At 38.2% G+C, this 17734-nt stretch overlaps 1 protein-coding gene across 1 annotated transcript in view; it reads left to right on the top strand.

The window, feature by feature from the left end:
- Positions 1-1470: 1470 nt before the first annotated feature.
- Positions 1471-17734, top strand: part of LOC110159666 (cytohesin-3) — a 30569-nt gene continuing 14305 nt past the window's right edge. The window contains exons 1-5 of the mRNA XM_020924259.2: positions 1471-1801; positions 15089-15171; positions 15373-15437; positions 16193-16259; positions 16390-16508. Of these exons, the coding sequence (XP_020779918.1) occupies positions 1783-1801; positions 15089-15171; positions 15373-15437; positions 16193-16259; positions 16390-16508 (353 nt within the window). The 5' untranslated portion in view covers positions 1471-1782. The remainder of the gene's footprint in view (positions 1802-15088; positions 15172-15372; positions 15438-16192; positions 16260-16389; positions 16509-17734) is intronic.

Here is a 17734-nt window from a genome sequence, read left to right as displayed (position 1 = left end):
GCCCTTTCACCCCCTCCTTTCCTGGACTGCCCCGCATGCTGGATCCCGCAGTGGGTCAGTCGGCTGTGGCCCATGCATTCCCGTCAAATACAAGCAAACATGAGTCACACAGGGCAGGGACAAGACAGGACTGATCCAGTGGTTTATTTATTTGAAGCAATTCTCAAACACAGCGTCATTTCATTATCACCATAGTAACGGATATGAGGTAGTTGTGAAAGTTATAAATCAAAGGCAAATCAAAGTGATGAAAACTAGACAGTTACTTACCGTGAGCATAACATCATATAATTTTACCAAAAATTATCCTATCCATTTTCCCATTAGTGAAATATATATTCAAGACTGGGGAATGCTATTGATTTAGGCAAATTGTAAGGGCTAATAACCTTAAACAGGCCTTTTCAGTTTATAGTAACATTTATGTTACTTTATTTTGTGATATCTGTTATAATGTATAATGTATAATTATAATTGTTTCCTCATTACAAACACACCTGGAGTTGTGTTTTGTTATCTTCACACATGTTTAACACACAAACTCTGCATATTTAGGCTGACTTCTTCTCTCAAACAGAAAACATCTTTTGAGGTCATGTGGTAATACAGAAAGAGCTTCACTGTGTTTTTAATCTCCATACACCTTCCCTAGAATCATTTGGATAATTTCCGACCTTGAATTGCCAATCTCTACTCAACTAAAGATAAAAGGTAGCTGTTGAAAACTACCACTACATGACATCACACTGTGGCACAGAGCATTTTGAGCTTTGAAAACGCAGATTGAGTAATAACAAATGGTTACTTAAACGTGTGAATAAAACAAAACACAAGTCTAGGTACGTTCTTCAATAGGTAACAACATTATAACAAAGCTTAAAGCTTTTTGTGGTTGACTCTTGTTAATATTATAGGCCTACAAGTGTGAAATAAAACTTTATGCTATATTACAGCCATAAACTTTGAGCTCGTACGCCTATGTAAAAAAGGCAACCAGTTTGTTTGAATTCTGAATCTGAATTGTTATCATCACACAAGCGTTTTTCATCTTATGTTACTTTAGTCATCTTGAAAAAAGCCACAAAAGTACTTCCTCTTTCAGTGGTAGAAACACCCTTGGTTGGCCGGTGGCTACTTGTCAACAGCTCAAGACTACTGATTATTTTTGAACAGGCTTGCAATTTGACTCATCAAATACTCGAGATAAACCTAGAATGTTTTAGGACCATTTACACAGAGTTTCGTTATCATTTTGTACGTAGATATCTTTGCATTAGCTTTTGGGTAAAATATCCAATGGTTATTTACTTGGACACAGCGGATTCCCTTGACAACACTTATTAAACTTAAGGGTTAATGATCATTAGCCTCGTGTGCGCGCCCCCGGTCAGGGTGCGCGCTTGTGTAGGTGTTGTGGGTGGGGGGTGATGTTGTGTTGTGGGCGGGGCTTGGTGACGTCCCCCCTCGTTTGCAGCGTAGCGAGTGTTGAATGCAGACGGAGCGGCGGAGGATGGAGCAGAGGCGCACAGAGAGAAGAAGATCTTATCCTCTCTCACACTCACCTCAGAGACATATTTATCTCAATAACTCATCTTAACCATATTTTATTTTATTTTTTTCATGCTGACATCCGCCCACGGGTCTACTTGAGGACATTCTGTCACAGCTACACCGGTACCGAGGGGAGGAAAATCATCCAAACACCTCGCGTAAAAAGCTTTGGAGCGTGGTTTTAAACGGACACGTCTTCTGTTGGGATTTTCTGTCACTGCCATAGCCAAAATGGACGAAGACAATCATGGTAAGGATATTTTTCTTCTCACCTTCTACTGTAGGCTATTGGTACTTGTGAGATCTGGCACTATAAGCAGGAGGATGGGTGGAGGGAGCGGATTGGATGGATGTGTGAGTCAGAAGCTGGAGGTGTCAGTGTCCATGGTTTTCACAGACCTTCAGTGAAAAGCAACCCTGCAGTTTTTATTATTTTGTTATTATCACTTTACCTAGAACACACACACTGTAGCATTGTATGCATGAGTCTCCATTCTAAAGCTCTTGGCACTTATTATCACCAATTTATTACCTGACTCCCTGACTCCAAAGTTGGTGCCCCTGTCTATCTGAGCTGTTTGAAGGGTCCACACGGATAAGATAACCAGTGGTCTTTTATGTGGGACAAGCCAGAGTAAATACTTTTCACAGAAACAGGAACTGAGTAACACTTACGCACCATATGATGTTCAAAAGCAAGTGCAACAAGACAAGTAACCAAGAAGAAATACAAACGTGTAAGTTTGTAGTGTAGACAAATGATTAACTAACTGCTAATGCACATTTTGTTTAAGGTATATGTTGAATGTAGCCCCATGTGGGATTAGGGGACACATGCTAGCTGCAGAGTGCCTTATCTGTCATTTATAGTGGTCAAACGTATTTGCTGTAAGCCTAAAGAACCGATAATGCAAACCGCCCCCTTAAGCTTTCAAGCCAGTACACTGTAAACAACAAGTGGCCATTATCTGATAACTGTCTGTCGGTTAACCTACATGCAATGAAGCCAAGGAGACCCCCACCTAAAGTTCCTCTTCTCACTTCCTTAGTGTGAAATCTTTGCATAAAAGCACCATATTTTTCTTAAAGATGCACTGCGCTTTTCTGGTGGAGGATGCGCTACTTACTTGTCTCTGTGAAGATGTTATGACATTAAACATATCCATCTAGGATTTATTAATTTATCCATGGGTGTTCCTATTGCTCAAAAATATATTTTTTTTTCTGTGAACCAGGGGTGACTCTCCACAGATCTGAATTGTAATGCAGCGTAGTGCTGTAACCTGCTTGTCTCCCTTGTAATAGATAGGTGTAATCTATTGTGGGATATTCTAGACCAAGCAATAACATTTCCATGGAGACAAGCAGGTGGCGGACCCTCCACTAGAAATCATATGCAGTGCATCTTTCATTCACCATTTACATATTTTGCTGTTCCACTAATCTTTTAATAATGTGAGAATTTGTGGTTGTGTAGTCATATTTTCAACAGAAGTCACATTTGGTAATTTCTGTGTCATTGTTTCATTTTACAGTCACTGATATAGTGTAACAATGCAATATGTTTTCAGATCTGTGCTTCACTGAATGCAAGTGCACTGCCTGGAGATAGGGCCAGTGACAGGATACGGCTGGTCAGTGTGGGTCATGTGACAGGATATCAACAGGAGCACAGATGGGGGCTATATCAGCATATCTGTAGTGCTTTTATAATGGTGTGAAGAATTAAAATAACTTACCGTAAATGTGCATATGATGGTGCACTCTGATTGCTTGCTGACACCTCTCTTAACATACTCAACACAAGCACACCTCGATAAGCAGGCACATATCCACACAAGTTAAATCAGTCAAAGCAACAACCTAGAGGAGCAGATTTAACCGGGTCAAAGTGCTCATTCACCTCATTGCTTTTCATCGCATTTAGAGACAAGATGTAAGTTGTAACTGCAAAGTGCCTCTGTGTGCTTCAAATGCATGTAAAATCTTCATTCATACAGAAAATGTATTCGTCATGTATACACGCTTGGATCAGTGCACATTCACGGCCTATTGGAATTAGTTGTGTGTCAGTGCACTAACTAGAACAATGGAGATCTCATAATACTGTTTAAACTTAAAACATAATATAAATACTACAGACATTTTTACTTAACTACTTGATGTTATTGCTTTGCCTGGAATGTTTCACAGTAGAATTTTTCTTATAATAATTGTTAATTCAATGCATGGAAAAACCTTTCCATAGATCTGACCTGGTGGCGTCACCAGCTTGTAGTCAGGTGGTCAGAATTTCCACATTTTTTTTCTCTTACAGAGCTTAAAATGAAATTGTGTTATCATAAAGTCTGTAGTTTTGCAGAATTTAGATTTTATCACAGTAAAACTTGTAAAACATTAGTTTTTACTGAATAACTGCAACCCCCCCCCCCCCCCCCCCCCCCCATCAAACCCTGTAACACTCAGTAGGGTTCAGAATGGCGGAAAAGCACATTTGTCCGAGAATAACCTTAGTCGCATAGGGCCCATTAATTCCCTACTACACCTCCAAATTCAGCAATACACTCTGTCGCACTCCTTTGGTATGGCACTCATTAAATTGTGTTTGCGGCGTCACCTAATCAGACTTGGCGCGTCCCGGCACAGTTTACATGCCACGGAGCAGACAGGGCCCGACCTCAGAGAATGGCAGAAAATCAGCAACAGGCGTGAAATGCTAAGTGTTTTTATTAGTCATGCCTATTTTTAGCATCTTTGGTTCTATAGCTGGATGGAGAAGTGGAAAGAACACAGGAGCAGTGAGCGCTTCATTGGACGTCTGGATGGCTGCCACGAAACATTAGGCTTCTGTGTTCTGTGTGATGGAGTTAGTTAATGTATATATGTGTATACACTGAGTCACTTTTTTTTTAAAAGTTAAGGCAAAGTTGAAGATCACAGACTGTTCACCATTAGTATCTAATCAGATGCAAAAAAAAATACAAATTTGGGTTTCCTTGCCATATTTTTTGCAGGGAGTTGGCTCATAGCTTTATATCTTCTTGATGTGAAGAAGATACTTGTGTCCTGTTTACACTATGTAACCTTTCTGCTGAAGCATATGCCATCTGCTTGATCTTGTATGTATTTTATATTATGTAAGTGTTTCAGTTGCTAAAATACAAGAAATCTTCTGTGAGAACTGATCTGACCTGTAGCTTGAGCCTGGTTGCGTTCCCCTTCACTGGAAAAGTTACACAGTGCGCCTTTAGAGAGCACATCACTGATCAGCATAATCCAAAAGCACTATTTTTTGAACATCTTATTGAAAATCCAGCTTCTCAACTAGACGTATTTCATCTTACATCAAAATTAGGTCAATAAATTCTCGTCACAAAATGTCACCTCTGCCACCCTTTTACGCTCTTCTATTGTGGATATGATTATGAAGAAAACTTCCCCTGCACTGGCATAGCACAGATGAGAGGTGAGATAGTGCCAGGTTTAGACTTAGTTCAGCAAATGGGGTAGTCCCTTATGCTATATTCTGATCTATGTTATAATGTGGTTTCTTCATCACAAACCTACCTGGAATGTTTTTTTTGTTTTGGAATTTTGTTTCACACATAATACATAACCCCTAGCATATGTAGGCTGCATTCTTCTCTCAAACAGAAAACACTCTGTTCATGTGGTAATACAGGAAGTGCTCCACTGTGTTTTTAAACTCCATACATTTTCACTAAAATCATTTTCATCTCTGGAATTTTCAACCCCCACTGAACTAAAGGTAAAAGGTAACTGTTCACTTGAAAACCACCACTACATGACATCACAAGGTGGAATAGAGCATTTTGAGCTTTGGAGATGTAGACATGATAATGATGATAATGATAATAAAAGATTACTCAAACATGTGTGAATGAAACAAGGGTGCATTTAGATATTATAGGACCTTTAAAAATAAATAATCTCGTCTATAATGTCTAAAATATACAACTAACTGATTCTGGTACAACTCTCACACTCTATGTCAATCAACAGTTTTATCTTGGTGAGACTATGGGAAAAGTGAAATCCCTTTCCCACCATTCTTCTTTGCAATCAAGCTCTTTCTGTCTGACTGCTATAGCTGTATTGTGTGGCCTGAATACCATCTGTACTTTTATATTCACCTTACAGCCATTAACCTAACTACCCTCCTCCAACCTTATAGACATCTAATTGTTGTGTAATTATTTGATATCACCTTACCCAGTGGCAGGCATGAAACTGGAGATGAGGTGGCCCTTTGGAAAAGCTGAAGGCGTTGAGGGTAATTTTTTTGTGGTTAATGTGATCAGGATTAGTTGGTTAGACTCGGAAGTTTAGAGTGATTAGAATACGCTCTTTGTTGTGGTGGCAGGATGGGTGCGTGGGCGGACACCAGACAGTCACTTGGGGAGAGCTGGGAGGCGAAGTGCTTGGTGCTAAATGACTCAACAGTACTGAGTTCACTGTATGTCTGCTAAAATGTATAGATTTGAATAGGGATGTAACGATATCAAAATCTCTCGATACGATATATTTTTAATATGCATCTCAGGGTACAATATTTACTGCCATATTTTGTGAATTTTTTCAACTATTGCTCCACCACAACAATTAATTTAAGCAGCGAGAGACTAGGAGACTTGTAATTTGAGATCGTGAGATTATTATGAGACTTGACGATACAATATTACGATATTTCAGTTATTGTTACATGCCAAGATTTGAGCACACTGTAGTTTCATAATATGCAGATCTGAACAGAAACACTGAGTCAGTTTATTAGGATTCTGTCAATATTGGTTTATTGATCCAACTAGGGGCCGATGTGGTTAATCAAGGTTAGGCGTTCACTGAAATAGCAAGAGTGTTTTTAAGTAAATAATTTATGGAATTTTGTTGGTGTGAAGTTAGTTGATTTGTTTTGTTTAGGTTTACACTTTGTTGTTTTTAATGAATCGGCCTCATTTCAGTTACAACAATATAGAATACTGTACCTATATATATTGTATGTATTATTTTTTCGGACAAGCATTGCAATTTATGTCTTGATAATAGGTTCACAAAGTTCACATTTTAAAAGTGTCTTGAACCAAAATATGAACTGACAAACTAAAACAAGAATTATATTTCAGATAGTGTTTGTACAGATCTAAACTACAGAGTTAGCAGTTTTTTATGCAAAATGAGACAGAATATTTGTTTGTTTGTGGAGAAATTTTAGCCTTTTGCTAATTGCGTCCATTCAAATTGCAGCTTTAATTTACCATATAGCCTACTATTTCAATGACAAAAATGTTCACCAAATTAGTGGTAGCAACTCTGTTCGGTCTATATTTCTTAACTGTTTCCTATAAAAGTTGAAACCTGACCAGAAAACAATAAAATGCACATTCAGCTACAAAGCCACATTTTTATTGCCCTTGTGGCCCACGGCTGCTAACCTTTGACTGCTGACCCTGAGGTTTGCCCTTACCATGACACTTCTCTTCTTAATGATGGGGCTGAATAAATGAGGGTGGGCAGGGTCATAGTCATACATAGATTTTATACTAATAATGAGGTCTGTTTGGTTGATTTCCTGATTTATATTTTGTTGAAAGGACACAATGTAAAATTTTAAGGTTGAGAGTCCAAAACAGTATATTGTTATGTCCAGAATGTTGTACAAATTGGCTTAAAATTTAGCAATCTCCATAGCAACAAGCAGATGTCTCTACCAAAATTTATTATTATTATTATTATTATTATTATTATTATTATTATTATTATTATTATTATAAAACTACCTCTACTTGAGTAACTGAAAAATAGGCTCTACCATACATGATAACATTTCAGACAAACTTTTTCATGAGGTGACAAACCCTAGTGTATAAGCAGTTTTAGTCCTTTAGCCTTAGTTAAGACCTTGCTAAGTCTTTGTTGATATAGTCTGATTACTTTTGGTTTAGTTCTTGTTTCTCTATAAAACACAGTAGAAAATACTATAGTCTAGACCTCAGAAACCTCATAGTCTACGTCTCATGTTATATTGAAACACCTGGCTGTAATTTTCCCAATCTTGTAGTCACCACTTCAGCCACAACACCTACTATCACCATGTTGACACAGATTGCCAGAAAACGTGTTAAAATTTACCCACCTGACCCTGCTGGTTGGCTCTGCAGTTAAAAAGCTTAAGAAGAGATTTGGAACATGCACGGAATTTGTTTTTTCCCTGCCAAGATTATGCGTTTGCGGTACAACATTAGAGGATTAAATGTGTAGTGCGTTATTCCAAAAGACAACGCTGGCTTGTCATTGTACTAGGATTAGACTGCTGTTGTAAAAAGACAACTAGCATGCATATGGATCTGATTAGGAGACATTCTGGGGAGTCTTACCGGCATGTTCGCATCACCATGGTACCGTGCATCTGTGGGAAAGAACAGTCTTCTCAGGCACTGTTTGTTGGAAATAGAGTTAGCGTTTTTGCCTGGAATTATTGCCTGGAGCTGTCGAGAAGGGAGTCTCTTAAAACATGGGACACAGAGCAGATGGGGTAGTAACAGGACGGCAAATGAAATCAGAAGCATTTTGGGAGGAATCAGCAGGGCTATTAAGCGCAGGAGTGCGTTTGGTAATACACACCTGGAAAAGCAGGAGCGGGCTTGAAACAGACAGGAAATAGTTTGTTTATGAAAGCACTGAGGTAGCTGGGCTGTGTATGTTGGCATCAGCTTGAATGGAATCGGACAACTCTCTGGCTTCCATCTTGTTCTCACCTAAAATGTGCAAGCCAAGGTTTAGTTGTCCTCATGTCCTGCTTCATTTTTACTCTTTGAATCTCTTTACTCTAATCTTTGAATCTATATTTTTCTTATACATTTTGTTTTCACTAGAACTTGAGTTGCCACCAGGTTACTTGCGCTGTACCTGATTATCAAAACGTGAAAAACAGACCTAGTTATTTCTCACTTTCCTAATGCATTCCTATGTTTATAATTCACTGCGTTCAGTTGTAAGTGGGGCTGCACCGATAACGAAACTGCCAACCGATGTCGGTTCCATGATATTGGTTCTGGAACCAGGCATCACTGTTTATATAATAGTTTTTCAACTTTCAGAGGCCAAAGTGAGTTTTGCTGTTACAGTAATGCTAACAAAATTTGCATACTAACAGTACACCTCCTGATGTATTTGGTTAAGAGAGCACACAACAGTCCCATTTCTACCCTAAGACCTGCTTCTCAATGTAACTGTGCTGGGACAGGACAAATGTAGCTCAAAAAATGGGATACATGGGTGTAACCACTTTCATGAATTTACCATGAGACACCCACCTTCCTCAAACTATAGGGGTGGTTTTTGATCAAGGGAATAGCTTGTTCTGGCAAACTCCTTATATATCACAGGCGCTTATAGAAATACCCGGAGCTTCCATGGACCCTGACAGCAAATCTTCCTGTCCACACACACTTGAAGTAACTGCCTCTGATTTTGTCCGCCAATCTTTTATGCCGTCTCCCTGCTGACGTGGGCACTCTGTCAGCTTCTCCAAGTCCCTCATTTGTGTTGCTTGTGTACCAGCACCTGTACCAGAATCGGAAATTGCTCCCAAGCGAAATATTTGTCCATATAACGGTGGCTGTGTTGGTATCAGAGAATATCGAGGCTACACAGTATTACATTCATTGGCGTGTCTGTCAATCAAGATGAAGCCTGCAGGATGCTTCCAACGTGCCTGACAGGAAATAATGCTTCAGCAGTGTCACCTGTCATATTATTTTCTATCCAGTGCACCTGGGAACAATGTTAATAAAGCTGGGGTTTAGGAAGTAAACTTTGATCACAGTCAAAAAATAGGCATGCACATGTTAACATGAGAGAAATACAAAGGCTTTGAGATTATTAAACTATATTATGTTAGATTACACTATTTTTGAATCTATGTTATGATCTTGTTTCCTCATCAAAACATACCCGTAACTGTGTTTTATTTCATTCAACATGCAAACTTGTTCTTGTGTTCTTTTCTCAAACTGAAAACACTTTGTTCCACCTTGTGATGCCAGGTGGTAATACAGGACATGTTCCACTGTGTGAAACATTTGGATCATTTCAACACTGTCAGCTGGACTACAGGCAAATGTAGCTGTTAACCTCTAAAGTACCACTACATGACATCACAAGGTGAAACTGTGCATTTTGAGCTCTGGAGATGTAGACGGACTAATAGGAAAGGGTTACTCAAACGTGTGTGAATGAAACCAAACATAACACCGTATGTTTTCGATGTAGTAACAACATAACATGACTCAGAGCTCATAAGAATCAATACTGAGTGAGTAAGTAATTTAAGATGTATATTTATGTAAATTGGCTTATCTAAAATTGCTTATTATAAATGTTAATTATAGCAAATCCAATCAATTCACAATCTCAATTAGTCTGGTTTCCAATAGGGTCTTGTAAACCCTCCACATTACACATTACAAACATGTTCTGCAGTTCATTATTCAGTGTTCTTTCACAAATTGATGCTCCTAGATAAGTGTAAAATTTGAACTGTGAACTCAATCTTAAATTGAAAAAAATCAAAAGAAAATCAAAACAAAATTTCAGTACTTGTGGAAATAAACACAGCTACATATCTTTCCAACATGTTTAGCCTAGTTCTGCATAATAAACCAGTTGTCTTAAAATGTTCCCCTGTAATATAAAACAAGACATTTTGATATCTTAAAGCCATGAGAGTTTACTTGATTGGTTTAAAACTTGCCAGTGGAAAGACATGTCTCATCCCCTGAAAGCCCCCTAACCTTTCTTCACGCCAAAAGAAACAACCTCCTTGTGATTCCTGCTTAGTCCAATCCCATCACAGATTACCCTGTGTTTGGTCACTAGCCTATGGCCTGCACTGGAACCCCCCTTTCGGATCCTGCATTGAATAAAATATTGACTTACAAGCTGTGATGCCCAACAGATGTGTGATAAGAACAGAAGAGGCTGTACATAGAGACCACCTCCTATGCAAACCCAAAGCTCCAACAGCTCCACAGCAGGAGGTAGCATAGCCGAAAACTGCAGATTAACACAGCAATCAGCACCTCCCAAGAAATTCCTTTGTAGAGACTGAAGAGCTGGTTCAACTACCCCAAATCTCTCCTTTCCTCTCACGCAAAGGAGCTACGACTAAATAATTACTGAGCACAGGCCTCGGTGCTGGGTGTAATGAAGCATTTTACTGTCATATGGATGTTTAGACATGCACCACTTACACTTGCCAAGCTTGTTTCAGCCATTTGTGTGACTTAAATAATTCAGTCTAATAATGCACTTACAGTTTTGCAGTTCGCTCACATGTGGGTTAGTCTGAGGTCAATCTCTTTCATACTTTAGAATGAGACTGCTATATCTGCTAATCTGCTGGATTAACATTTACAGATGCCAGGGCAGATGTTAAAACCGCTTGCTGTATGTAATAGTACAGATTTGATGAATTTGTGGTCAGTTGCATGATCACAGCAGTGCTTCTTTCTTCAGATTGATCATAAGTTTTGATTTCATGTTGTTTTTTGTACAGATAAATATGGCTTTCTATAATTTCCCGAATAAAAACAGCCATTATTTTACTGCTTTGATGAGGAAACACTATAACATAGATCAGAAAATAATGTAATATGGGCCTTTTAAAATTCGATTAACTGCACAACCTTCTGTACAATGTAATATTCTAACTGAATTCCACAAAAGGAGTAGTTACCATGATTTAGATGGACATAGTCAATATGCCCCTTTAAAGGAATGAGGACACAAAAAAGGACAATTTTGTTAAGTGACCCATTGATTTTGAAATTTCACCTCTCGGCCACATAATCTAGCCTCTTTAAAGCAACTCTTGGTCAACATTTCCATTAGTTTAGCTACATCATGACATTTCCGCTTCAGCATATTAAGAGCTGAAAGATTAGAGCCAGCTGTCTATGTGTGCATGTCCAACTAAAAACTAGTACTATCAGGATTGGGGGTGGCGGTAAGCTTTGTAGATTAAACAAACTTTTCCTCTGTTTTAGCTTTCTTACAGTGCTTATGTCACCGCAGGGGGGCCACCCGGGGTAAAGGGGTTATCTGTTTTTAAGCTTGTCCACTTTAAAAGACATTACAGTGGTTTAAGTTGCTACTGCACAAATCCCTATAGTCACACGTGCACAGCAGAGTGGGTTAAAACCTGGAGCCAAGCCAGAGTTAAGTGAGCATGAGATTTTCAGCCCTCTTTAAGTACCGCGCTGGTTTCCTGTATGAATGCTGTCTTTGGGAAGTATTGGGACCACGTTTTTTTCAATACCTGGAAAATTCTTCATGTTTTCTGGTAGTAAGTTTAACACATGTGCAAAGAAAACAGAGTTATAAAATGAAGGCTTTCTTTGGCCTGTTGTGTGTCCGTAACGTGTAAAGTGTAGTATAGCGTTAGCCGTAGAGCTGTTAAAGCCAGGGTTGCAGTGGGTGGCCCGGGGACAGTTGTTAGTTTTGGGTGTGAAGAGCAGCAGGGGATTTGGTCTTAAAAGTAGATTTTCAAGGATTTATTTTCAAGGGGAAAATTACTAGGATTTTTTTTTTTTTTTAACAGACCAACCTGCTTAATGTAGAGCATCAGAGATCTCCTATATTGGATTTAGCAGGATTTAAATATTTGGTAATAAAAGTTTCAGCATTATCTTAAAGGTGCATTGCTTTTCTGGTGGAGAGTCCATCAAATGTTTTTCTCTGTGGAGATGTCATGGCTTTGTCTGGACTGTATCACAGTATGGTATTAAACCTTTCAATTCCCCAAACCAGACCAAGTTACAGGTCAGATCCGTGCAGAGGCAACCCAGCTCACAGTCAGAATGCATGTTGTTGTTGTTGTTGTTTTGAGTATTTTTGAGCTATAAAACAACCTGTAATTGCATAAATGTTAGGTATATCTGTTTAATGTCATAGTGTGGTACATTCCATGCAGAGCAATGACAACTCCACAGAAACAAGCAGGTGATGGACAATGCACCTTCAATATAATCTTCACCGGATTACTGAGAAAACTGTTTATTTGAATGACAGCTGACCATTTGTTCTGTATATTTTTTGGTTTGGTTTGCTGTATCCTATTATAATATGAAATTTAAAAAAAATATATATAAGTTAAAAAAAATCTTGACCATCAACAGTTTCTACTTCCACATTTATTTTGTGCAAAACAAGTTCAAAAGAAAGAAAATGGCATCACTTTAACCATTTGCGTTGGTATACAAGATATTCCTGATGCAAAGTGTATAGATGCATTTGGGGTTATCAGGAACTAATATTTCCTAAGAACCAATGCGTCAAAGCACCATTGATTTTTGCAGTTAGTCACTGATGTTGCGTTAGCTTAGATATCTGGCAACCCATTTCCTGCATGAGTCACAGAAAGTTGCTGCGGACTATGTGTTAATTATGTCATTGCAATTTAAGATTCTGCACAAGATTTTTGCACAAGATTAGACACCTTTGTTAGCAGTGACCCTACGCACTTTTTGTATCAGATGTGGTGCTAGATTTGACAGAAGAAGACTGCATTTGTGGATAATTGCAATACCCAACCATTAGCTGAGATAGGATTTTACTAACGCATCGTCTTTTTAATGAATCTAGATAGTAATCATCCAGTCACTCCATTAGCTAATGCACTGCCTCGGGGTAACAGCGTCTCCTTACAATGATCGTTGCACATTTTGTATGTTATATAATCAGGACGTTATGGGGAAAATTGAAAGCAGCAAAAGCCCGTGACATTTGTCTATATTTACTCTGGGGCATTGTAAATGTGGTTACTTCAAGATGAAAATGTAAACGTGAAAGACGAAAAGGTCACTAGAGGTTACGGCGGAACAGAAAATCAATAGCTGCCTTAGAAATGAAGACTCAATACAATGTTTATGGTGCTATGCAAAGTAGGATTGTTGTAGGACCCACTGTAGTTCCCAATTATTAATACATTCTAAAAATACACATTAAGATGAGTTTTGAACATCTGTATTGGTCAGCTGTGCTTAAATGGACACTAGTCAATACAATCAACGAATTAAACCAGACATAAATCAAATTCCTTTTAAAACATCAAATTTGTCCTGGTCTCAGTCTTTTCAAAATGTCAAGGCATAATGACAAAAGTGACTTTGTACCATAATAGATTAATTAATTCAGTTATTAACAAGATTTTATTTTTCGGTGAACGCATTGCCCTAGTCCGTTTCCTCTCTGCTCCCATGAAATGCTCTACTAATTTAATTTCCTGGCCATAGTTGTCCCTCTTTGCAAGCTACCCAAGGATTTTATCTCTCTTCAGGGTGTGAGCTAATTGTAGACACTGCTTCTTTTATAAAATAAAGGGCAAAAACATGAAAAACAACCCAAATGAGAAAGATGTTAAAGGCAAAAACTAGCTGAGCACTTGTTTCAGTTAGCTACAGTAAGCTAAGTAACCAAGCACAATTAATTAGTAGCTATTTTTATACTCGCTCCCAGCTTATATTCAAATTCTAAACTTTTGAAAAAGCAGTCTACGCTTCGTTTCTTTTTTTTTTTTTACATTTAGGATGATGCTTTTTGATGTCCTATATCCACAAAAAATACATAAATAAAAAAATAAAAAAATCAGGCTTTAAATTCTTAAATTAAAAACTTCTACCACTGACTATTTGACATGAGTGCCATACTGTATACAGGCTGTTTGGAAATTAAAGGTTCTATTTTACGTCAAACTGACTCTTGTGATCTTTAAGCCATGTTAGAATGTTGTTACCTTCTTAAAAACATACCCAGAGCTGTGTTTTGTTTCATTCACACAAGTTTGAGTAACCCTTTATTATGAGTCTATAAGTTCAAAATGCTCTGGTCCACTTTGTGGACTCATGAAGTAGTTTTGTTATACTTTTGTTTAGAGATTGCCAATACCAAGACTGAAATCATCCAAATGATTCTTGTGAACATGTACGAAGTTGAAAAACACAGTGGAACACTTCCTGTATTACCATTTGACATCAAAAGGTGGTGAAAACCTAAATATACAGGATTTGCGTGTTAAATGCGTGTGAATGAAACAATGCAACTCTGGGCATGTTTTTGATGAGGAAACATTACAACATAGGTCAGAAAATGGTGTAATATGGGCCCTTCAAGTACAAATGAGGAAAAAATTTATAAAATATGTTAAAGATTGGGAAAACATCCTATATCTATCTTTCCTGAGGCTGCTCCCAACTGAGATGTTTGTAGGCTGCATCCAATTACCAAATGCGCATGTAATGAAGGAACGCTTAATCAGGATCAGTTTTATTAATAGATTTTCCTCTAGGGGTAATAGAGAAGGAGGCAAGGGGCAAAACACTTTCAAGTAGAATATGAATACCCCCTACTTGACTTTTCCAGTTAATTAAGACGTTGGTTCCCAAATTAACTAAGTCTGTGTCAGCTGATCTAGTCATTCATTTAGTAATAAAGGCGTTATTTTTATTGTACATTGCAGTTCCTGAAGACCTGTCCTTAGAAGAGAGGGATGAGCTATCAAGCATCCGACGGAGAAAAAGGGAACTACTGGACGATATTGAGGTATGCTTTTAGGATCGCATTTTCCTCATAAACTTTTTACTGCTGTAGCGATTTGCATTTGGAAGTTATGCAAACCATTCCTCCGTCCTGCTGTTCGGTTTAGAGTCACATTATGTTGTTTTTACTGTGTGCATGTTTGTAGCTTATATGAACATCTTCTGCAGTTAAAGTAAATTGAGAAAAGCTTTTGTGAACTTGCAGAGACTCAAGTTTGAAATTGCAGAAGTGATGACGGAGATCGAGCAGCTTACGTGTGTGGGAGAGAGGTAAGGCAATGAGAATTTGGGTTACTTAACACTTACTAGTCTAAATAAGATATAAAGAATGAATATGTAACTAGATAATACAGACAAACGTGGTTATTTTATGTGCAGTTTTCAGTACTCTACACTTTATCACCGACGTTTCCTGCTGAATTTAGAAGTGAACATTAGGGCTGATGATGCATGAGTGTGATAACAGCCTGACTGTCAGCATCTATTTTGTGGATGTTAGGGTTTTTCAAATAAAATAAACACTTGTCGTTTTATTTTACAAGTAGAAGAGACTTTATTCAAGTTTAGGAGTAGATCTAACTTGCATTTCAATTTTATTATCTGTCGTAATGACGATAGCAGCAGAAGATAGATATACATAGTTCACTATTTAACTATGAGCATTTGCATTGTATGTTATCTATTAAACTGCAAATTACAAACATGCCCGCTACCACAGAATTGCTTTTAGTTGTATCGTTTCCTTTCCTACCAATGTCACTAAATCCATATATTTGTCTGTTGGTCTATTTACACTCAATCAACAAAGTATGATTAGTGAATCTGCCAGCCAGGCTAGTACAATTGATAAATCAATGAGTTTACAGTTTGTCTCCAGGATTCACACATCAAAGCAATGATCCAATGTGTTACTGGAAATGACTATTTATATTTAGACCATTATGTGGTCCATAATACCATAATGAACATGTTTTTTATAGCTCTATTGTTTTGTCATTTGCTTATAACTATTTTGTATGTTCCAGCAAAACCTCACAAAGGAACAAACAAATCGCAATGGGCAGAAAGAAATTCAACATGGATCCCAAAAAGGTAGAAGCAATATAAAAGATACAGTACATCATTTTACATAAGCAGGATTAGCAATCTCACTATGTCCTTCTCATAACCATTTTCTTGATTGAGATGCGTGATTGACGGTCTCCTCCTCTGTCTTCTCCAGGGAATCCAGTTCTTATTGGAGAACGACCTACTTCAGCACACTCCTGAAGACATTGCCCAGTTCCTGTACAAAGGAGAGGGCCTCAACAAGACTGTCATAGGAGACTACTTAGGAGAGAGGTAAGGGAAGGAATAGAGGTGATTTAGTCATTAGCGAAGGACTTTATGGACTGGATTTATGGGATAAAAAGGGCGAGTGACCCTCTCTGAACATATATCTGTGAGGGCTTGGGTCAGAAGGCTGGGTAATGAAGAAGGAGGAGTCTATTTGAAAGCTTAGACTTATAATATACATGCTGTTATGTGGAGATGATATGTGGGAGTATAATGTATTTACAAGGTGAAGGTGAACCTGGGACAGATACAGAGGGTGAATCAAAAAGAAATAAATGGGAGCTCAAGGTAATTTGCATGAAAAGGTTTATTGTCCAACTGTCAGAATTGTCCAACTGTCAGAATTGGACAATGGGTAGGCATACTAACTAAGGTGTTTGCGTGGGCGACTGTCAACCTGGAATGTAGAGCTGAATGATGATGGAAAAATATCAAATTAAGATCAGTTCACAGTGCATATTTTAAATGAGCATTAAAATTTGAGGAAATATGAACTGCTAAGCTAATACAAAACGTACATGTGTCAGAAAATCATTGGTAGGTTTTGTACATTTTAAGATTATATAGAGACACAGACAGAACTTTATATTACCTAAGTAATTGCCGTCTTTGTGTTACTAATTGTTTATTATTTTGAATGTGAAGTGATTGCAACCCTGAATAACATGTGGGAAACAAAGGTTGAATTCTTGGAGGGTCAAATCCCAGCCAATTTAGTTCTGGTACTAAACCCACTTAATCCTGGAAAAATAAATGCGTTCCTGTTAACTCCTCTTAGTAGATTTTGCAGTTTTCAGGTGACAATATGGCCTTAGTCTACCAAAATCAAACGAATGAAAATGTTGATGCTAACCAGCCTATTTCCGACTAGAGTTGCCATAGTAAATATAACGCATAAGACAGAAGCTGAGAGCAGCAAAGTCTGTGAATGAATCCAACAGTTGGGGAGGAGCACCCTGGGGACCCATGCGCCGCAATAGGCTTTATTCACAGAGGATCATCAAAGGGGCCACCTACCCTGTGGAAATCACACTAAACACAGACTCGGGCTTCACTTCAAGTAATTACCACTAATTGAGCTTATGCAAGGAAGAGAGAACCCATCATTACACAGCCGATGAAGAGAGAGATGAAGAGGGAGAAAACAGGAGGCAGGCGCAAACAGAGGAGATAGTGAAGTAAAAAAAAAAGGAGGAAAGAGGAGGAGAGACGGTTGTGGCCCGAGTGGGCGC

This window comes from Boleophthalmus pectinirostris, unplaced genomic scaffold, assembly GCF_026225935.1.
Source record: "Boleophthalmus pectinirostris isolate CB_2022bp ecotype Guang Dong unplaced genomic scaffold, ASM2622593v1 HiC_scaffold_14, whole genome shotgun sequence".
NCBI lineage: Eukaryota > Metazoa > Chordata > Actinopteri > Gobiiformes > Gobiidae > Boleophthalmus > Boleophthalmus pectinirostris.
The sequence above is the reverse complement of the archived record's forward strand: the minus strand, read 5'-3'. Positions and strand labels throughout refer to the sequence as shown.